At 34.0% G+C, this 23,741-nt stretch overlaps 1 protein-coding gene across 2 annotated transcripts in view; it reads left to right on the plus strand.

Annotated features, from left to right (window-relative positions):
• GRID2 (glutamate ionotropic receptor delta type subunit 2) overlaps positions 1 to 23,741 on the plus strand; it is a 1,522,941-nt gene that overhangs the window by 1,164,853 nt on the left and 334,347 nt on the right. For both annotated transcript variants that reach the window (XM_063663917.1, XM_063663916.1), the window contains exon 11: positions 22,099 to 22,411. In XM_063663917.1, coding sequence (XP_063519987.1) covers positions 22,099 to 22,411 — 313 coding nt within the window. The remainder of the gene's footprint in view (positions 1 to 22,098; positions 22,412 to 23,741) is intronic.

Below are 23,741 nucleotides of genomic sequence, written 5' to 3' on the forward strand. Positions count from 1 at the left end.
TGAAAGAGTAGGTTAGAAAGACATAACCAGAGACTGAAATACGAAAGTTCTAGAATTTGACCTTGAGGTTCATGGCAGAGTGTTAGAGAAGACAAAAGAAACGAGTTTAAAATAGCTCAAAATGGGGTGAGGGAGGGAGGGTTGAACAGATGAAGCATAGGGGATTTTCAGGGCAATAAAACTCTTTTGGATGATACTGTAATGATGGATACACTGATGACATTAGACACTTGTCAAAACCCATAGAAAGAATGAAATCTAATGTAAACTGTACACCCTAGTTAATAATCATGTATTGATATTGGTTCATTGGCCAGGCAAGGTGGCTCATGCCTGTAATCCTAACACTTTGGGAGGCCAAGATGGGAGGATCCCTTGAGGCCAGGAGTTTGAGACCAATCTGGGCAACATAGAGAGACCTCCACCTCTAAAAAAATAAACATTAAAAAAAAAATAGCTAGACATGGTGGTGCATGGCTCTACTCCGAGCTGTTGAGGAGGCTGAGGTGGGAGGATCCCTTCAGCTCAAGAGTTCGAGGCTGCAGTGAGCTGTGATAGCACCACCGCACTGCGTCCTTTAATTCATTAGGTATTGACCTTTTATTTAAATCCCACATGACCATTCCAAACATTTTCCACACTTTTCAAGCCTCGATTTCTAGTGCCTTCATTTTTTCCATTCTCCTCATGTTCAGTTGTTAAACTCTGTTTTACTGCAAAAGCTGTGAGAATCTAGTGTAAGTCCCTTGTGTTCTTGATATTCAACCTCAAAATCCTTCCATGATTCTCTCATCTTTAGCGACATCAAAGGCATTAGTTATGGATACTGTTGACACATTAATACCCATGTGAGCATAAAAGAGTTTTGAATCCTCATTGAGTCACAGTGTCCATATCAGTGGAATGAAGCTATTGTGAAGATGAACCAAGAAAATGAATTCAAGAATGTGTTGCAGGAAAAACAAATAGATCTTGTTGTATCTGTTGACTCGGATAGATTGGTAAAACTTCCTCAGGTTCTGTGTTTTAAAAATGTAATAAATCCAACACATATTTGGAAGGTAGACTGATAGGATTTGCTGTGGGGAAGTGAGAGAAAGACCAAAGCCGAGAATGATGGTTTCCAGCTTCATCTATGTCCCTAAGGAGATATACCTAATGTAAATGTCGAGTTAATGGTTGCAGCACACCAACATGGCACATGTATACATATGTAACAAACCTGCACATTGTGCACATGTACCCTAGAACTTAAAGTATAATATAAATATATAAAAAATAATAAAAATTAAAAAAAGACCAAAGCCAACAATCTCTTCTAAACTCTCAACCCTTTTTAATTTTATCTTTTCAGCCACAGCAGCAGAAAACAAAAACAAAAACAAAAAATAACAGCCTTTATTTCCATTTTCCCCAGCTCCACTCACTATCTTGTTCCTAGCCACAATTATCTCTTCTCTGGATTGTAGCTGTAGAGGTCCAATTACTCTCCCTTTCCACTCTTGACTGCCTTCAATATATTTTAACACAGCAGCCAGAGTGATCCAGTCATTTTCCTACTAGAAGACTTTTGATGGGTTTCCATCCCACTCAGAGTAAAAACTGTCCTTAAAATTGTCTACATAATCTGCCCAATCAATTCCCTTTGTGATCTCTTTATCTCTCCCTCTGTCACCATGCTCCAAGTTTATGGTACCCCTTGTACTTCCTTATACTTATTGAACTTGGCCTTTTCAATTTCTGTCTCTCCTATCTGCCTAAAATGATATTTCTCTGTCCACCTCATTTTTTTTTCAGCATTTGCTTAAAACTTATTAGAGAGGACTGCCATTGCCACCCTCTTCAAAAGAACAACTTCCATCCTTTGTACTATCTATCTCTTTTATTCTGTTTTATTGTTCTTTATAACACTTATAATTATTTTATTATGTACTAACTTGTTCATTTGTCTTCCTCTGGTAAAATGTAAGCTTAAGTGGTCAGAGATTTCATATATTTGGTTTACTACTGAAGCCTCAATATCTAGAAAATATTTGTACATAAAAGAATGAATGGTGGCCACGTGGCATACATTAGGTAATAACACTCCCCTAATTAAAAACCATTCAATGGGATCTCATTGCTCTTTAATAAAATCAATTAACCTACTATAGCCTACTAAATTTGGACTTTATATAAAATGTTTTTATCTTTGTTGAAAGACTACACTTTGAGCTTTTGTTCCTATTATTTTAAATATTTTGTCCATTAATTAAACAGCTTGTTATATTCAGCTACTCTCACTTTACTTCAAGTTAATTGAGAATGGTACCATTTATTGACATAGAAGAAACGAATGAAGGGAATATTTGGCCAGGAGTTGCAGAATGTGGAATCAAAACTACTATTTTAGAAATGAGTAATAATACCCAGATGCTATTCTAAAGCTTTGCAGGTATTGACTCCTCACATGCTCATACTAATTTGATGAAATAGATAGTTAATATGCCCATTATGTAGATTTAAGACATCAAGGCTTACAGAATTTAAATACCTTGCTCAAGGTCACATAGCTAATAAGTGGAAGAACCAGGATATTAGCTTAAATTGTTTGATTCCATTCTCTTAACAACTATGGATATACCTCTTTGGAGCTATCCAAATGGAAAATGAAATAAGTAATCTAATATATGAGTCTGGAGTTCGGGTAAGGATATGGAATGGACACATGCATTTGAGGCCAATCTGCATATAGATGAAGTTTAAATTGCCCCTTTACCTTTCTTTATCCCTACTTCTCTTTTATTTTCAGTCTCTTTCAAATTCTTTTCTCCTTCCCCATTTCTTAAAAAAGGTATTCTCTATCTTGAAAATAACCTGCCCATGTATTCTAAGCTAAATTAATTAGGTGTCTTTGGTTGCAAATGACAATCCAATTGAACTGAAAAGATAATTTAATTCTCACAAAACTGGCCTATTCAGGGATGAGATCCAGGCTCCTTTCATCAGGCTTTGGTGTCGCTTGCTCCATCTCTCAGGTGTGTTTTTTTGTGTGTGTGTTGCCCCACTTCTCAGGCAGGCTCTCCTCTCTTGGCAGTAAAGTGACTTTTAGTAGCTCTAGGCTTAGATTTCATCCTCTTATCTATCCCAATATAAACATAGATTCTCTTTTACCTGCAGTTCCAATACAGAGCCTCAGCTTTAACATTCACTGGCTCTGACTATGAAGTACTGCGTTCAAGAGGAGGCAGTGCTCTCAATGCCAGTCCTACACCACTTGCCCAGGTGGAGCACTGAGAGTAGGAGTAGCTACACCCAAAACACCTAGAGCAAGCCTCGGGGAGTAGTGAATCCCAAGGAAAAGCGGGATGCTGTTATCAGAGGAAGGGGAAGTAGATACCAAACAGGAAAAACAAAAGATGTCCTTCAGGGGCTTAAAAACAATAGAATAAGTTACAAGGAAACTATCAATAGTTACATGTACACAAAAATTTAAATCAACAGTAATACAAAATCTAATGAACTAAATTAAATTACAAACAAAATGTTAGAAAATATTTGTAAAAGTGTAATGGTGACTTGTTTGTGTCACTGCTTCACTGCTACATGAAGAAGTAAAAATCAACAAGAAAATACTAAGACCCCACTGGATAGATATAAAAGATATGAACTTAGAGTTTCAAAAGGAGAAACTAGTAGGCAGTATAAATCTGAAAGCAAATATATTGCAATGGAGAAGGGCAGTTAATAATTTTTTAAAAAGTTAAGTTTATGAAATATGATTGGTTAGTGCTTTTGTAAAATTAAATATATATTTTATTTTACAAAATAATGTAAATGTGTTATATATGCTTGGAATTATTTTATATGTTGTATTTCATAATAAAGTAGAACATCACCAGAATTTGATGACATACTTGTCATCAATAATAGATTTGACAATACTGCAATTAACACAAAACCCACAAGGAATTTAAAATCATAGCTTGAAACTGACCAAATAACAACTATACTAGCACTGATATAGAGCTTACTTATTCCTGACACAGTCTCACATACTATGTATTTATTACCTCTCAGTACTCAGAATGATAAGTACTACTATTATCTCAATGTTGTAGATGATGAAACAGAGAGAGGTGAAGTAACTTGCCCATAGTCCCATAGCCAAGTTGTAGAGAATTAATGATTCAAATTTAGGAAGTTTGGCTCCAGAATCCAAGTGCTTAACTCCTTTACCAGTTTCCAGAGAAAAACAGAGTTTTAATATAAGTTTTGTCTGCAAAGCATTTAAATAAACCCAGTTACATGTCAGTGAGAAAAACAATACTCAAACAGTTCAGAGATGTTTTTTTAAAACCTGCATATTTGAAGACGGTTCAGATAGGAGTTCAGACAGAGTATGAGTAGAAGACAAAACATAAGATTACATAGAGAAAGATTTGGGGTGTGATGTAAAAGATTTGCATTTCTAAACTTCTCGAAATTCACACTTCTTTCTCAAGCACCTGTGTCTTCTTTCCATAAAAAATAAAAACTTTTAGAAAGGCCTGCAATATATTCTACAGTCTATATCTCACTTCCCTCTTGCATTTAATCACACTCCATTTAGATGACATTCAGCTTTAATCTGCCTAGACTGCCCGTACTCACTTCATTTCTTAACCCTAGCTAAACTTGCACTTTGTCCCATAAGGCTTTCAAACTACTCCCATCTCTTAGTAATCTTGTCCTCTGAGAACACCTATTCCACTTCTTTTCAAATTACCTTTGTGTAATATTACACATCTATCTATATATATCTACATCTATATCTATAAATGGGCATATGTACAATCTCAGGAAGAGAGAACAAGAGAGATGGGGGGAGAGAGAGAACTTCTTTTGGCATAGTCCCCTGTTTTGGAAACCAGAAGACTAAGGTTATGTTTACTTTGTATGCCAAGTACACAGCAGAATGCCCTAAATTCATCCATTTATCTGCACATGTTTTTGAATGCATGTTGTATTCTGGGCACTGTGCCTGGCATCATAGATACAAAGGAGTGGAAGATACAGTTCCTCGGCCTTCAAAGATCTCTAAGTGCACGTGAAAAACAAATGTGTAGATAAATAATTAAAACACAGTGTGAAAAATGCCATAGGGTAATACATACAGGGTGCCATGGCAACCCAGGGGCCGAATGGCAACTTCTGCCTGGGGAGTTGAAAAGATTTCACAGAAGAGGAGAAATTTAAGCTAGGACTTCAGATGAGTAGGAGTATAAGAGGCAACAATAGGGATAATTATAAAAGCATGTTTGCCTTGATAAAGAGTTTGCACTTTATCATTTAGCCAGTACAAATTATAAAAGAGTTTTACAAAAGAGAAAAATGTGATTTAACTTACGTTTAAGAAAGATAGCTGAGGTAGGCCTGAGAATGCACTGGAGTGAGGAAGAGAAAAAAACAAATGGCTTTTTCAACAATCTGGGGAGGAATAATGGAATGTCTAAATTAAAACAACAGTAATAGGAGACTAACAAAAAGAATGAGTTTGAGAAAAGTTAATATTCTATGGCATAATAATAGAAATTGATAACTTGGAGGAGAAGAGAAGGAAGGGTTGAGACTTGGTGAGAAATTTAGCAGAGGAAAATGAGCAGATGAACACTCCACAACAAAAATAGGGGATGCAGAAGGAAAAGCAGATTGGAAAAGGGCAACAGGGACACAGAATTTGGCTATAGGCATTTTGATTTTTTGGTACCTGAGGAACATTCTCATGGAATTGTCTAGGAACAATTAGTCAGTGAGCATCTGGAACCCAAGCGAATAATGTTGAGAATTTCTAAATGTTTGGGAAACATAGGTATTTCTATCACTTCCATTATAAAAACTTCATTGGGAATGTTGGATTAATAGGAAGATCATGCACAGAATGATTATTTAAGGTCCTAAATTGTTCCACCTGAGCATGGGTAAGGAGAACAGGTGTTAATTATTTTTGCTGCGAGGGGAAATAAATTAAAAACTAGAGGGAGGAGAGGGTGAACTTTGGGAAGAGAGTTTAGAGAACCTGAGAATGTGATGAGTTGCCCCCTTTTCCACCCACACTGGAGAGGGGCACGCCAGGGGCAGTTGGGAAGGATCAGGCATTCTTCCCATAAAGTCGAGCCTATCTCTCTATGCCAGCAGAACATGCTGCAGGGAGGCACAATTCCCACCATTCTGACCACCATTTCCTAGGTAGTCAAACTTAGGGTGGCAGGAACACCTAAGATTCCCACGGTCTAGAGAAGGAGGAAGAGCTGGCAAGGACAAAGGCCAGAGGAAATGGCCTCCTTGTGCAGGGAGAGCCCACCACCCACTGGGATCAGGAGAAGGTCCTGTTATGAGGAGCAATGCTTGTGAATGAAGAAAGGTTCTCAGCTGCGTGCCTGAAAGCCATCAAAAATGTTCCATGATCACACAAAAGAGTCTTACATATTTTCATTACTGCAAACCAGCCTTGAAAATATATGTATGGGCCAAGAAAACTTTGCCCACCAAAGAACCTCCCTGCTACAACACACCTGCCAGTGACTGCCCAGTGATAAATGCTTGCAGGCCTTGTGAAATGAGGAGATAGCTTTGCAAAGGGGGAGAGAGTAAAATATGTAAAAAGAAGGGAAGCCCTTATAGAGACTTTAAATTGGACAGTGGCTAAGATTTTCATTCTTACGTGAGATTAAACAAGTAGTAATAGACAGATTGAGTTTCCCAGAGTATGTCAGCTGTACACAGGCAGGAGGTTAAAAAGAAATACATGTATTGTGGTCATAAGAATACATGTTTTGCACATCTGAATGGTGAGTGTTCAAAATTAATCCACTGGATATGCATATAGGATGAAACTAAAACATAGATGTGGGAGATCATACAACCTGTTTGTATATAAGTACAAGAGGAAAACATGGCCAAAAATATTTGTTGTTGATAGGGAAGGATTTTAACACTAATGGGGGAAAAGGATAAAGAGAGCTCTGTGAAAGGAAATAAATTATGTAGATGCAAATGACTTAGTGAATGGTTGTAGGAGCGAGCAATTTTCTAAATTTGCAGGTGATATTTAATTGGCAGACATTGCAAACAGCAAGGAGCAATTCAATCAGATAAAGGACTTGAATCATTAAGTACTTGGCCTAATAGATGGCAAGCACAGATAAGTGGTGAATAATAAGTCTTGAATCAAAACTAAAGAACAGAGAGTGAACATTTGCCAAAGGGAATGATGCCATCCAGGAATGGCTCTCAGATTTAAGGAGAACTTATAGACAAGGACAAACAAAAATTCAGTAAAATATTACAAATAAAAAGATTTCGTAGGTTACAGCTTATCCAGCTGAAGCTGTTATGAGAAAATCTGATAACTTAAGGATAGATGAATCCTGAAATCCACTGTTGGCTATTGAAATGCCATTTGTTACCTAGAATTTCATCTATCCCTGATCATGGTTTGGAGATAAAATTAATGAGTAAGATAACATCCAGGCATATAAGAGGTTACAGATTTGGGTGAGGATACTATAAATAACTTTTAAAGGGCATTTCAGATATGAAATTCTCTATGTTCTATGGGCATAATTGTGAGGTATTGTGTTTAGATGGCTTGGTCATTTTTATTTAACATGCCAGTTCTAGTCTACGTTAGTCTGGAAATTATAAACATAGAGAAATATGCTACAAGTAAAAGAGAATGATAAAAATTTATTATAGCCTAGAAAGGTAGTTGATGCAATATAGAATATATTTCCTCTTTCTCTGTTTTTGCAATGGTGAGTACTTTACTAAATGAAAAGGTTAATTTTGATATTAAAGAGAAATGGAAATATCCTTTAGGACAACATTAAAACCACAAATGGAACCTTTAAATATTCACTCACTCTAGCAACCAATGTTCCAACCTCATTTAAAGGATTTTTTTTAACTTGACATACAAATATTCAGAATGAATATTTGGAAGCAGAGTCATACCTTGAAAGATAACTGTGGGCTTACTCTTGCCTGCCATTTAGATACTTCAGATTTCAGTTGTTCTAAGTCTCAATGATCCTGAGTTTTATTTTTGTAATTTGGTAATTTTGTATTGGCAGGCTTTAAAATAAGTAAAGGTTTCCTTGACTAAGAACAAAAAAAAAAAATCCAGAGACCTAACAAGGCTCAGCTGTGTCCAGGTAGGAAGTGACTGCAGTTTGGCTTCAGAGGCTCCCTCTAGCAGTGTGAGGACATCTGAGTGTCTCTCTTACTCATTTTACATTTCATTTGATACTGCACAGAATCACTAGGAGAACAGCCAGAATTGATTTACTTCTCATAGAGACAAACTGTTTCTGGGAGCTAGTTATCTTCTTATTAACAAAGAGCTTACATTCCCCTCCCCTGCAGAGCTCCTAAAACATCTATAATAGCTACATTAAGTGAATTCTACAATGATTGAAAATTTTACTATAATGAAGATAAAAATTCATTCAGTTCTAGTTCTTTTATCCTTGATTTGCATTTGATTGAAATATGTATTTGCAGTTTGGGCATTTCAGTCAGCGATTGCTTCTGTATTCTCTGCCCATAAGCAGCCTTCAGATGGCCTCTTAGAAAATTAAAGAAGTCTCTACATGACTGGAAAACTCTTTCTGATGGTCTGTTTCTTCAAAGATATAGCATTACCTCTTGGGAATTATAGAAACAATATATTTTTAAGCCTCTTCTAATGCTACAGATAATTCCTAAACTACTGTAATTTATAACTGGTACATTTTTTCCCCACTTAGCATTCAATAAGCATTTATTGGGGCCTAATATGTAGGTGGAATTTTGGAGAATACATAAAGTATAGAACACAGAGTTCTTGTTCTTCAAGAGCTAAGCAGCTATATAGAGAAGAGAGAGACAGAAAGACAGAGAGAGAGAGACATACCCACCACTTGCTTTACTATCTATACTTCAACTTTTGATGGACTCATCCCATCTTATGGATTCAATTATCATCTATAAGTAGACCACTTCCCTAATTGTTCCTTTTACCCAGGCCTCTCACCTGAACTACAGACTTTTATTTCTCACAATGCCTTCAGCATTTTCCATTTCTAATGGGTACCTCAAACATTAAGTGTTCAAAACTGAATTCCTGATTTCACCCCTTTCCCCCATCCTGGTCTGTTGTAGTGTATGGCAACTCCAGTTTTCAAGTTACTCAGTGCAAAACCTTTGAATTGTCCTTGAATTCTCTTCTCTCTGTCGTGCCTTATATACAATGCATCAGTAAATTTGTCTGGCTGTAAATCTGAAATATACCATAAATATAAATATGATCACACCACTCGAAAGCCACTATTTTCTGTCTTTAGGACTATTTCAATGGCCCTTCAACTGCTCACCATGCTACTGCTCTTTTTCCTATAATCTATTTTTAACAGAGCAGCCAAAGTGATTGTTTTAAAATGTCAGATCATATTACACTCTCCCTATAACCCTCCAATAGTTTTCCTTCAACTCAAATTTACATAATTGCCTATAATGCCTTATATGTTCAATTATATACATATACACTTACCACCATGTCTGTGAAATCCCTTTCTCCTACTTCCCTAGTATGAGTATTGCTTAGGTATAAATCAGAACTCAGAAAAATAAGAGTAAGAATTAAAAAGGACATATGTGCTGAAAAAAAATAGAGCAATGAATAAATACCATGGAAGTAATTAGGAGGAAGAGATTATACAGAAACCATAAGGCAAAAAGTTAATCAAATTTATCAAGCATATTATAGGGGACATGGCCAACTCCACAATTTGTTCACCTATAATCTCAGGCGAGCTATTTACCTTGTCTGAGTCTCAGATTTGGCCTCAGCGAAAGGAAGCTGGTGATACATCATGAGCAGGGTTGTAGCACAGCTGGCATATATGGAGGTTTATCCCACACATGTGGGCTGAAAATATTAGAACCCAAGCTACCAAGGTCAGAGGGCCTGACTAAGAGCTTCATATGAAAAAAAAACCTTTAAGTCAATGACAAAATGGGAGAGACTTTTTTTTCAGGTGTATATAGCCAAGAATCTATTCCTTGAACACTAGAATTGAAGGTTATATAAAAGCACTTATTACTACCAAATTGCAAAGAACAAGCAGAGCAAGTAAGTTGAGAGAGAGAGAGAGAGATCTTTCTTGGAGAACATTTTTGGAAAATGACTGTGGGCAAAGCAGTGTGAAAATATTTAGGGAGACAGAAGACTACGAAGATAAAATACCTATATCAAGAAGTTTATATTGAAATTGAGAATATAAAACAGATATTATGGGATAAGTCCCATAGGAGAGATATGGAAAAACAGATAAATGAAGGATAACTGTAAACTCTAGGGAGGAAATGTCACAAACTCAGGTGAAAACACATTAGAAAAGGAAAACTAGGTATTTTTCAGTATATATAATCAGGCTGGAAGATAAAAGCTGGTTCAGAGACTAGTGAAAACTAAATTGTTCCTATAAGGACTTTAAAATGAGATCAGCATGTGAGTAGGCTTGGAGGCCTGCTAAAGAGGGAGCTAGGAGAAGGAATAGCACATGGTTTCTGAGAAACAGTGTAGCAATAAGACTTACTATACAGAAACTAAACTAATAATAATGTTTTTGTCACTATTGTGCTGCCAGAGACAAAAATATGTTGAAATAATGAAACATACTAATTTTGAGAAATATCAGTGTGGCAAAACCCAAGAAACACTTTTCAAATGAATATACTCAAATTGCAAGATCAAACATCTATTAATTATAATAGGTGAGAAAAAGGAAATATTCAAAAGAATCCTTCAAGGCGAAAATATGTAGAGTACCTTCATAATCAATAAACACTTATTGAGCATCTATTCATGTGCTATCAATGTGTTAAAAATACAAAAGGGACAAAAATAATTATTGCTCAAAATTCTGTGCAGTATTTAGAAAGATTGGGTACGGATAAATGTGTATTTATCTAAGATTACATTACATTATGATAAGGTTTATGGAAAAAATGTACATACCTGTGTATATGTAAAAATAGAAAAGAGTCTAAAAGAACTTTTTCAATCTCAAAACAGTGTTTACATGTGAGGAAATGTAGCAATGACTGTTAATTGTTTATAAATATCTGTTCTCTCCTTTCTTAGTAATACAGCTCCTGAATCATAATAGCCAGATACAGACTTCCCACAATATGAATTTCCCAGTTTCTCTCCTTAGCTAGTGTGGTCATGTGACTAAATTGTAGCCAATGATATTCAAGCAGAAATATCATGTGATGCCTCTGAGAAATGTTCTTAAAGGAAGGATTTTTATTCTTATTCTTATCTTCCTCCTTTCTTCTGGCTGGAATGTTAATAGGATGACTTGTGTTCAAGCAGCCCTCTAAAGACATGAATTGGAAGCTATGTACTGAGGAGCACAGAGCAACAGGAGAAAATAAGTAAAATAAGTTTGGTTCTTAACTCTGGAAGCATGATAAAACTTGGACAGTCAGCCAGGAAACTTCTTGCATGTTGATTTTTAAGCCAGTGATATTTTGGGTATTTCTTTTACCTGCAGGAAGAAAATAGGCTGATTTTATATAATTTGACCCTTTAAAAACTAGAATATATTAATACATAGTTTTTACAGTTCAGTGTTTAAACTTATTTATTTTTCATCTTAGTTTTGCTTCCCTATGTTTTATAAAGGGTAAACTTATTAGCCGTTCTGTGGTATATAAAAGTTCCACTTTTATGTTTTGTTTTTATATTGGCCCAACTTCCATGTTCAGCTAAATACACTAACATAATTTAAATTACTGCATTTCACTGGGAATCCAAGTTAGAAAATTCCTTTTCCCACATTTTTAATACCTAAAACTTGGGAAATGAATAACATTTTAAGTACCTGAAAATAATATTCACTGACTTACCACGTGTAAGCCCTGTCGAAATATTTATTTTCCTATGTCTCTACTGAGCTTGGAAGATATTTTAAAATGATTCCATTAAAGAAATTTTTAAAATTTTTGAAATATCTATTTACTTAAGATGTTGAGGAAAACATAAGCATCTACCTTTACCTTCCACTTTTTAGATCTCATATGATATGACAAATAAATAGGAAATTAGAGGAAATTTTACAACAGTACTCTAAATTAACTAAGGGTACCCTCCATGAACCAGGAATTGGCAGATTTCAAAAAAGCACACTCCTAAGAAATTGCTGTTTTTCACGTGACCCTGACAAAATCCATTAATTGTCTCTAATTTGGAAGGGTACAAACTGCAGAAAAGAGCAGGGTATGAGCTCAGCAGGAAGCATAATATTTCATTGCCAAGTTGCTGTTGTGGCTCAGTAGCAGCACTTCTGTTATCTTCTGCATGGCTTCTCACTCTTCAGCAAGCAAATTAGGACTCATTCACGTGGTGATCCAGGGTTCCTGGCACAGCAAGATAGATGGCAAGCCATTGTGCCAGCCCTCCAATGCTCTGTTTGTATCGCATTGCTTTTCTCCCATTGACCAAAGCAAGTCCCTGGCTAATCTCAGAGTTAAAGGATAGGGAAATAGACTGCACAAATTGTTGGAAGAGCTGAACAGTACATTGCAAATGGGCAGGAATACCAGAATAGGAAGAACTTTGTGGCTATCTTATGTAATCTGCTATGCTGATCAGTTACACTAATAAACCAAGAGGAAAAATGAAGGATAATAAATTCAAATACCTAATAGAGATCAGGCTGTTAAGATATAAAAGTGAAGTTGGGTATAGTACCTATGCACACAATGTGCTTGAATTGTGAGCGCTGAAGTGAATTGAAGATCTAATGAACTTTCCAAGGGGGCACTGTCTCTCAGATTCAACAAGTTGCTTGAAACAGACTCCAACAATTTTCACATGAAATTGTAAGTTTGAATTTCTATGTAGACTCTACTAATTTTGAATTCTGGCTGAAGTATTTTAAAACTGCGGTTGAACATAACCACATCTGTAAGTTACTTATGAATCATGGACCATCAACAGGTGAGTTTTGATAGAGAAGACTGAAAGGATAACATTTTACAACTTTTATATACATATATATACACACACACATATATATGTGTATACATATGTATATATATATGTATACATATGTATATATATGTGTATACATATGTATATATGTGTATACATATGTATATATGTGTATACATATGTATATGTATACACATATATGTGTATATATACATATGTATATATATAACTTTAATATACAATGTTATATTATTAAATATAATATAAATAGTACAATTAATATATATTTTATATAAATTTGTGTCCTATAGACAGTGAAGACCCATAGGTTAATTACAAAAATTGAATAATACATCATGTGCCCCCAACTCCAAAATTTATATACAACATAAGTAATACCTAACAAATTACCAGATTAAAATACAATAAAATTAAGATGAATAACATTTTAAACAAAGACAAAATCTCAAACCACTTGGAAGTAAAAATAGCAAATGAGCAAAAACTCTCATACACTGTTCCTAGAGCAAAGAGGAAATAAAAACTAAAAGTATAGACTATTTAGAAAATAATGATAAAAGTACTACATGTAAATTTTTTTCAAACTTTGCTTACAGAAACGTGTTCATCTTTAAACTCTACTTAATTACTAAATTAAAATAATGAATCAAGCCTTCAACTCAATAAACAAAATATGAAGCCATTAAAGCTTGAGTTAAGATGCATTAAAATCTGTATTTTAGAATTCATAAATCAATAGGGTTAATTGAAGGGAAAAAACAGTTCTTTGAAAAGATAGAAAACAAAAACAAGCCTTGGGCATGTCTGCTTTTGGAAAATGGAATGCATAAATAAAAGTATCAAAAAAATGTGTACACCACAATTAAGAAAAATTTTCACAAGCATGATGGAACAGTAAGTACAACTTTATCCTAATTATTTGAAAGAAATATATGACATGAATTATTATCAAGGAAAACATCCCGTCATTAAAATTGACCCAAGAAGAAATAGAAGACAATTAAATATATGTCCAATATGACAAAAAATGTAATTTGTTTACAAACAAATTAATAATGGTATCTCCTGCCTGTTTTCTTAATTTCAGGAAAGCGTAGGCCAAATGATTAAGACATTTCATAAAAGTTACCCAATTAATTCTGAAGAGCTAGAATAATTCCCAAAAGAATGGCTGAAAATGAAATCACATACAAAAAAAGAAAAAACATTCAATATCACTTTAGTAGTGGTAATAAAAATACTTATTAAGTGGTCATTGAATTCTTTTACAAAATTCTTTTGGATATGAATATCCAAAAATCTTAAATGTCCTTTCATATTTAATCCATCAGCATATTAGAATATAGTAAAGTATTACCAAACAGGGTTTATTACAGAATGAGCTTCATTCAACCAAAAGATAACAGGAGAATCTTTGGCAAAATATCTAATAGTAAGCTAAGTTGGAGACATGGATTAGATAATAATACGAAATCATCATGTGTTCTAAAAATGAATGAATGGTATTAAAAAATCAACAGAATAGGGGAAAGTAGGGGAAAATAGGATATTGTAATGCACTTTAGGGAATAAGTGGAAGTAACAGATTTTATTTAAAATTTTCAAAATGTTAACTGGAAAAAAAGGAGTAAAAGCATTATAAAATTTTTAAATATTGAGGTTAAAAACTATAATAAAAGTACAAATCTTTCTAGATAATAAAAGAAAAACATACCAAAGAAAACATGCTACATAGAAAAACACAGTAAATATAACAAAATCTACGCAATAATAAATAACATAAAGAATAGATTAAATAAGATACATTTTTGGGATATGGATCAAACAGTACACCCTCATAATATGCCATTTTCTCAAGCATACATGGAACATTGACAAAAGTCAATCATATATTGATTGGCCTCAAAGAAAATACTATTAAGTTCCATTTAAGTACTTTGTATTACAAATAGTGTTCCCTCATCAAAATACAATAAAACTAGAAATTTAGAAGAATAGTAAGAGAAGGATTTTCACCTGAAATTAAGAAATCATCATGTTAAACAACTGTAGAAAAGAGAAAAAGAAACAAAAATTATCTTTAAAATTAGTGGTAATAAAATACTATATATCAGAATCTGTAAAGAATACTTAAAGACATAATTAGTAGTCTTGGCCCTCCCCTTCCTTTCCCTTCCCTTCCCTTCCCTTCCCTTCCCTTCCCTTCCCTTCCCTTCCCCTTCCCTTCCCCTTCCCTTCCCTTCCCTTCCCCTTCCCTTCCCCTTCCCTTCCCCTTCTCTTCCCCTTCCCCTTCCCTTCCCCTTCCCTTCCCCTTCCCTTCCCCTTCCCTTCCCCTTCCATTCCCCTTCCCTTCCCTTTCCCTTCCCTTCCCTCCCTTCTTTTCTTCTTTCCTTCTTTCTTCTCCGTCTCCCTCCTGTTTTTCCTCTTTCCCTTTTTCTTCGACCCTTTCTTCCTTCCTTTAGCATTTCTTCAATCCTTACTTTCTCCCAAGCAAACCTGGAATCTTTACATTTTAATATTATTTAAAGGCCAAATAAAATCAAATAATATTTAAGAAAACGATCAAGAAATTTCAAATATTTACAAAAATTTATTCTCTTGAAGAGCAAGAGATGGAAATAGTTTAGTAAGTTAGATAGGCAGAAGTAGACCTAGTACTTGGGAAATGCGTGCCAAAACTCTTCAGTAACTATTTTCCTTTTGCTTTCTGTAGAAAATATTTGAAGTTGAAATCAAAGCATTTCCTGAGGTAATAAGTGAATTACTACAAGCAATATGTACAAAACATGAAAAACAGAGGTGACATTTAGTTTGGAATTGTCATATTCAAAATCAGAAATAAAATTTTCATTCTGATAGAGCAGTGCGTTTGATTTTATTCTCAGATTAAATTACAGAATGGACTATTAATCAGATGTGTTTTAGATGATTAAAACAGTAGTTCATGTTTTTGATAGCATTAGCTATTCAGGATCAAATGAATATCTGATTAAATATGTATTTTGAGTTCAATAATGCCTTTTACAAAGCACTTTAAACCCTGTAGACAAACGTGGCTTGATGGCAGTGTAGTAAGGAATATTTATAGGTGATTGAAAAGCCATATCTAAAGTGTTAACTAGTGAGCTATCATCAAAGTGCATAGAACTTTAGAGGCATATTGCCATACTTTGAACTTGCCAATGTATGTTTCATCAATACTTTACTAGTAATGTGAATGAAGAATTAAAGGCTTGCTTCTCAACTTCTGAATGGCTCAAACCTGGTAAAATAAAGTTGACATAATGAATGAGAAGTATAGATTACAGTAGATGTGAGAAATGCAAAAGAACCAAAGAATGAAATTAAACAGACAAATATAAAATCTAACATATGGTTTAATTGCATAAGACTATGTGGGCTACTAGTTTGATAGTGTTTATTTTAAAAATATTTTTAAAATTTTATTTGACCTTAAATTTAGCATAAGGCAGTATTAAAAATCACCTAATAAAAATGATTCAGCCTCCAATTTTATTTAAAAAGTATATAATTTATATCAGTTGAGGAAACTGATTATTTAGATTTTGTTCACAGGAGAATGACAAGTATTTCGAGGGATAGAAAATCATATCTTTGGAAAAAGTTTGAAAGCTTGTCATAGGGCAGATCTATTTAGATTGATAACATAACGTATGGATGACAAAACTAAGACATCTAATAAAGAGTACAGGGAAGCAGGTATCGATTCATTGTAAAATCAAAGTTTTATAATAATTAGAATATTTCAAATGCAAATTTTTCATCTTAGAAAAAGCAATTGGACTTGGTGTAATGTTAAAATAATGCATGTAAAACACATGACACTTAGTATATAGTAAGCACTAACTAAATGCATACTATTAATCTTACCAATATAATGTTCTTAGCATTATATTCAAGAATAAATTAGATCTTTACATATAATCATTTATTTCAGATTAAATTTAGAGTAAACGTATTTCAATTTCTCTAAGCTTCTAAGATTCAGTGATTATATTGCTTATTAGTCATGCTCCATTGTATGATCCATCCATCTTCTTTTCATGACTTGAGAGAATGCAAATCTTGTATCTTCTCTCAAGGAAAATATTATGACTACATAATTAAAATAATTTAAAAAATGTATTTATATTCCAGTTTTAGTGCTAGTCCTAATCAAAATTTAAATAATCATTTTACATTAAATATTTGACGTATAATATTTTGTAATATATTGAATTTACTATAGTAGATGCCTAATTATCTTAGCTATTTGCAAATAATGTAAGCGTAAATATACTGATAAATCAAGAACCTTACTTTAATTATTGACATAATTATTCAGGATATTAATCTTTTATCATTGCTATGAAACAGTCAATTTTCATATTGCCATTTTCTTTTTATTATTTAAATGCCTCTGTCTGTTGGGAATGCGGACAAAAAGATGGAAGAGATTTATAATAATTAGGTAATGTAAGTTTAGTCGGGGCTCCATCTTTATTTATTCATATATTCATAGCAAGTATTTATTGACCATGAATTCTATGCCAGAAAATGTGATATGTAACTTTTTTAAAAGTCACAATCCTTGCTTTCATGGAGCTTATGGCCTAGTGGAGGAGTCAAACATTATTGAAAAGATCATATAAACATATGTAAGATTACAACTGTCATAGTGGCTAGGAAAGTGAGGGATGTAAACTTCTGATAGTGTAAACAATAATTATTGTTCCAGTCAAAGAGATAGTGGATAGCTTCCCTGCGAAAATGAAAATCAAGCTGACATATAGATATAAATGAGTGTTTACTCGAAGTTTCAGGAGGGTCAATCCAGACTGTGGGAACAGCATGTACAAAGACCATGCATCAGGAAGAACTGCTGGAAGGGAAAATGGTACAGTATGAATATGTTGAAGCAGGTTGGGGATAGCCTACCTAAAGGTGTATAGACCATATTTTTAATCTTTCTCCTAAGAGCCATGCAAATTCATTGAAAATTTTTAAAGTGTGGCAGGAGACAGGATCAGATTTGCTCTACAGAAAGACTGCTTTGGCTACAATAGGGAGATTGAAGAGGAAGAAAGGTAGATTTCAGGTAGTCTTACAAGGAGCTGGAGCCTAGGAAAACAATGAAAGCTGGAAATAGTAGAGAAATGAATGGATATTAGGATTCTCAGGAGGTAAAATCAATAGTGATAGATTTGATAGGGGGCATAGGCTGGTGAAGATAATGAGGCTAACAAGTTTTATGACTTATATAAAAAGACACCATTCATTAAAGCAAGAGATGTTGGAAGAGGACTGGTTGAATATCATAAGTATGATGTTGGCCATGTTAAATGTTAAATTTGAGGTATTTTTAAGTTATTTAGTAGAAATGTCAATTATGTAGTTGAATAAATCAGTCTAGACCCCAGAGCTCAGATACACATCTAGAAATAATACATTTGTAAATCGTGTGTAGATGGGGACAATAGCAGTAATGAACACAGATGGAATTGCCTAGGCAGAAGAGCTCAAATGAGAAAAGGATGTAGGCGCAAGTCCAGAGAACTGCTAACATGAGCTTGACAAAGGAACTGAGAAAGAGGTGTATGTTATGTCATGAAATTCAAGGGAAAGTTGTGTTTGTGATGGAGGGAGAAATCATCAATGCTAAATGTCAAGAGACCTGATCAGATGAGCTTTGAAGTATATCCACTATGTTCAACAATACAATAAATAAGAAGTACTTTTTCCATGAGGAATAGGGTATCCAACAATAGGGGGAAAAAAGAGTTTTCTCAGAGTGACTGGGATATATAAAAATGGAGAGAAAATGTGGTAATGTGGAGTAACCAGAGAGTAGAGGGAAGGGCTCAATCTCTTTGATTTCATTTGAACAAGAAACAAAGAATCTTTTAATGGGAAATCTAGTTAATAGGATGATGTTGAGTGCATGAGACAGGAACTTAAGTATCTGAAATAGAGAGAGGTTGATACGTTTACTGATGGAAGGTTAGCCTTAGGAAAGGGGACAGCTCCTGTATTGTGGAAGCAAATAAATAGAGTAGACTGGGTATGGGCTATAGGTTGGAACGTAGAAATAAGTATGATTTTTAATCTCTCATCTTCTATGTTCTCTATATAATAACAGTAGGATTAAAGACGTGACAAGTCATTGTAAAAAGTGGACAAGTGAGTTGACCAAATAAATAAAAACCTAAGAAGGGTAAGAATAAATAATTGTCTTTGATTATTTCTGGTTATGTTGTTTATTGATATTTAGGAAGTTTTAGAACTGTCTTTCTGAATTAGTGGTCCTTGGCCTTTTATTTTTATTATACTTTAAGTTTTAGGGTACATGTGCACAACGTGCAGGTTAGTTACATGTGTATACACGTGCCATGCTGGTGTGCTGCACCCAGTAACTCATCATTTAACATTAGGTATATCTCCAAATGCTATCCCTCCCCCTCCCCCCACCCCACAACAGGCCCCGGTGTGTGATGTTCCCCTTCCTGTGTCCATGTGTTCTCATTGTTCAATTCCCACCTATGAGTGAGAACATGCGGTGTTTGGTTTTCTGTCCTTGCTTGGACTTTTTTAAAATTTTGCTTCAGTGCAGCACCTCTAATATAAGAAAGGACTACCACATACTCATTATCCATTACAGTGTTCTGCTGTATCTTTGATTCTGAAAGATGGAGTGAAGCACCTCTTTAGGAGGACTATACAAAACTCAGAGACGGGAAAGAGAGAGAGAGAGAGAGAGTGTGTGTGTGTGTGTGTGTATTTGTTAGAAAAAGTTCATTATATGATTCTGATATGCCTCCCACAGGGAGGCTAGAAATTTCTCCTTGAAAATGGAATAGCCAAGTGTTGAAAATAGACCAGAATTTAGGAATTTGTTTATAGATATATGACAAGTAATTGTTAAATTTAATAAATAGTTTAGCACATACAAATAATCAGCTCCCTTTTCCTAAATAAAAAACTTTAGATATTTTTATTCTATTTTAAAAATTCACTTTGTGATATTTAAAATTATCCATTATTAAAATCAGTAACCACTCCAATTTATAATCATTTAAAAGTAAAACATAAAATTATTTATTAGAAAAATATTTACGAACATTTTATAAATATTATCAACATGTTGTCAGTAAATTCCTCCTCAGGTGGAATTTTCTGAGTTTGGTTGAGTCATTAAATGCTTTGGGTCACTAGTGATCAATTAGTAAATAACTGATCCATAGTATTTTAATGGCCTGAAAAAGTAAATGCATCTTCTGAGCACCTAATTGAATCTTAGAGAGTTATTTATTCATCATTAAAATCAAGATAAATGAGTCAGCTCACAATAATGAAACTGAACAGTTACATTCATTTCACAAATAGATTAAACTAAAGCTCAGAAAAGACAGGACAAGGGAGTTAAACATCCAGGTTACATTTTCCATCTGAAAAGACCCAATTCCCAATATCTTGCTATAAAAATTAAATAAATATGTGAGTTTGAAAGCAATATTCTTCTGCAAGTTCATTTTCATATAGTGTTATTAAGTTTAATACCATTCAGTTAATAATTGTAGATCCATGGTACATATACTAATATGGTCTTGTTATAATGTAAATAGTACAGTTTAAGCAGCAAAATTTCACACTTTTAATATAAAAAATTTCCTAGAACCAATTACCCTGAGTGCCTACTATATGGTTCATTTGGAAAATGAATGTTACCTGCAATATGGTAAAATGATTATGAGCACAGCCTTCGGAATAAGAAAAACATAGCTTTAATATCTGACTTCTGTACTTACTAACTGAGATCTGAACAAGTTACTTAAACTTCTAAGGTTTAGTTTCTCCACTTACGAAATGCAGAGGAAAATACATAATTCATAGTTCATTGTAAGGGCTAAGTAAAAAAAAAAATACTTAAATACTTAGCACGGGGCCTAACAACAAATATATATGAACTTGGTACACACAGACATACAAACACATACCCACACTGCTTAACTTTAGCTAGAATACTTTTAAAAGCATTATTATTTTGAGACTAGATTCATCCAAGTTGGTTTAGCATTCTACTAGGGATGTTACTTTTCATATCTTTCTTGGTTTTTGTTCCCAAAAGCTATAAACACAAGTTCTATCTTCTTTCCTGAAACAATTAAAAAGAAAATACGAGAAAATGTTCAAAAAATAGTTTACTAGTGATTGTGTTTGTCTGGAAGGGACATCCTGCAGCTTTAATCACAGCTGAAGATCATTATTTCAAAAAAGACACACCTTTTAGATATTTAAATATGTATTATCATATTATGCAGTTTAAATGTGAAGTCATCTACCCTCTGCTTTGCTGAGATTCTGTTATGTTTTAAATAAATAGTAAATGCTGTAGTTAAGGGTGCTATCACTGAGAATCTAAGAAGACACATTAGAAAGGGATTATTACTCCAAGAAGAATTCTCTTTCCTTAATCATTAATAGTTCATTAAAATATTTCTGAAGTTTATACAATACAATCATAGTGGTGACCTTTGGCATATGACACCTTAGTGCTGTAAAAACTCTAACAAATCTGTTTAGAGCCCAATAATATAAATTTCTATGAAGAGAAATATAAACCAATGGTAAAATGCCATGTTGAAGTTTCTAAATAGCCCACCTAATAATTTACATGTTGAGAACATATTGAATATCTTGGGAACATGTTCCTAGAAAGGATTCTCCAGTATAAGCTTTTCCTTTACTATTAATGATGGCTTTGATAAAATAACCCACGAAAAAAGACAGTTTTCTCCCTGTGTTATCAGTGTCTGAAATATTCTTCACTGATTTTCCATGCGCTGATAATATGAACAAGGTAATTTGTCTGACTCTGGTGGGGCAAGATTTTCAGTAAGAAATGCAAAATTCACACATGGCTCTTCTGTAAGAAGTCTTTGCAGTGTTTCAGTTTGTATAAAAAGATTTATATTGCCTGAGGCATCTATTTTTTTTTCCTCCAGGCAAGCTGAAGTGGCACAAATGAAATTATTTTTCACACTGTTAATGTATTCCTTTCTCTTTCAATTTCTCAGAGAGCCGACATAGGGATTTCTGCTTTAACCATCACTCCAGATCGTGAAAATGTGGTGGACTTTACAACACGTTACATGGACTACTCAGTGGGGGTACTACTTCGAAGGGCTGAAAAGACAGTGGATATGTTTGCCTGTCTTGCACCATTTGATCTCTCTCTATGGGCTTGCATTGCTGGCACAGTCCTTCTGGTGGGTCTACTGGTCTACCTCTTGAACTGGCTTAATCCCCCACGATTACAAATGGGATCAATGACATCTACTACTCTCTACAACTCCATGTGGTTTGTGTATGGATCTTTTGTACAACAAGGTAAGGAGCAAAAGTACATTCTAGTATTTAAAAAAAAATAGAATGTGATGTTTCCAAAGCCATGTATTCAGTTAATAAGGTTCTGTATCTGACATCAATGAGTGTTCTAAAGGGTCCTCACAGAAATGCTCAGAAAAGAACATTTTCTACTCCCTCCTAGTGGATCTCAGACATACCAGGTTTCCAGCAATAATGGTACATTGTCTTTTGATGTAAGTTTAAAATCATCAACAAAGGAAAAGTGAATGTCAAAGGTAAAGCTCACAGAAAACATCAAGATCAGATTTTCCTCTCCAAACTCCGACTTTCTGAGAAATAGCCTTACAAGGATGAAATTACTTATTACCAGAGAAGTTACTATTTAATTATTTACATATGTAAGAAATGTTAGGACTTGTTCTTTGTTCAGAGACATTATTTCATGCATTAAAAATATTGACATTGAAAAGACCTTGGTTAATTTGAGACTGATGAGAAATTTTATGTTTTATCTTTTACTTTGATATGTAATCTTTACTGGTGATTTAACTTACAATTTCACTATTTTCTAAAGAATGTCTTTGCTCTGTTATTTAATATCCAATCTGCCCAACTCTTTAAACTTGTCTGATTAATTATTTGGCTCTCACTGTTTCAAAATAGAATAATATTTATTGCATTCCTTACTTGAGACTATTGCCTCATAGAGAATGAAATAGTAAGAAAATTGATAGTCTCTTGCAAGCTCTACACATATATTGAAGAGGAGAGATGTTTGCTACAATGGAGACATTATACTTTTGTGCTAATATTTACAACTCTCAATAACATCTTACTTTTTATTCCTATTTTCTGTGGGACCTTCCATTTAACTTCATTTTTCTATTCTAATTTAATCAAAGATTAGTCTAGAACCTTCATCTGACTTGCTAACTTCTAATCTAGCCCTTAAACCTTTTGTAAGCATGCTTTTCCCTCCACCTTTCCATATCCAGGGCTCTAAGCTTACCTGTTACTGTATATTTTTCACAGACACTTTTAGTTCATTCATTAATAATTAACTCAGTAAATATTTAATCCACACTATCTAAGTAGAACTTTGCTAAGCACTGAGTGTATGATGGTGAGCAAGAGGGTCTTTGCCATCATTGCGCCACAACAGAAGTCTAATGAGACACGAACATGTAAACACAGGATTACAATTGTGGGTAGAAAGTTCTGTGATAGGATAAGCATAGACTGTTAGGAGATCATAGGTGTAGAAGTGCTTAATATATGTTAATGTCGCAGAGAAGGCTTTTTAAGTTAACACTTTATACAGAGAGACAGAGTTAACTATGGAAAGAGCTTC

This window comes from Pongo pygmaeus, chromosome 3 (assembly GCF_028885625.2).
Source record: "Pongo pygmaeus isolate AG05252 chromosome 3, NHGRI_mPonPyg2-v2.0_pri, whole genome shotgun sequence".
NCBI lineage: Eukaryota > Metazoa > Chordata > Mammalia > Primates > Hominidae > Pongo > Pongo pygmaeus.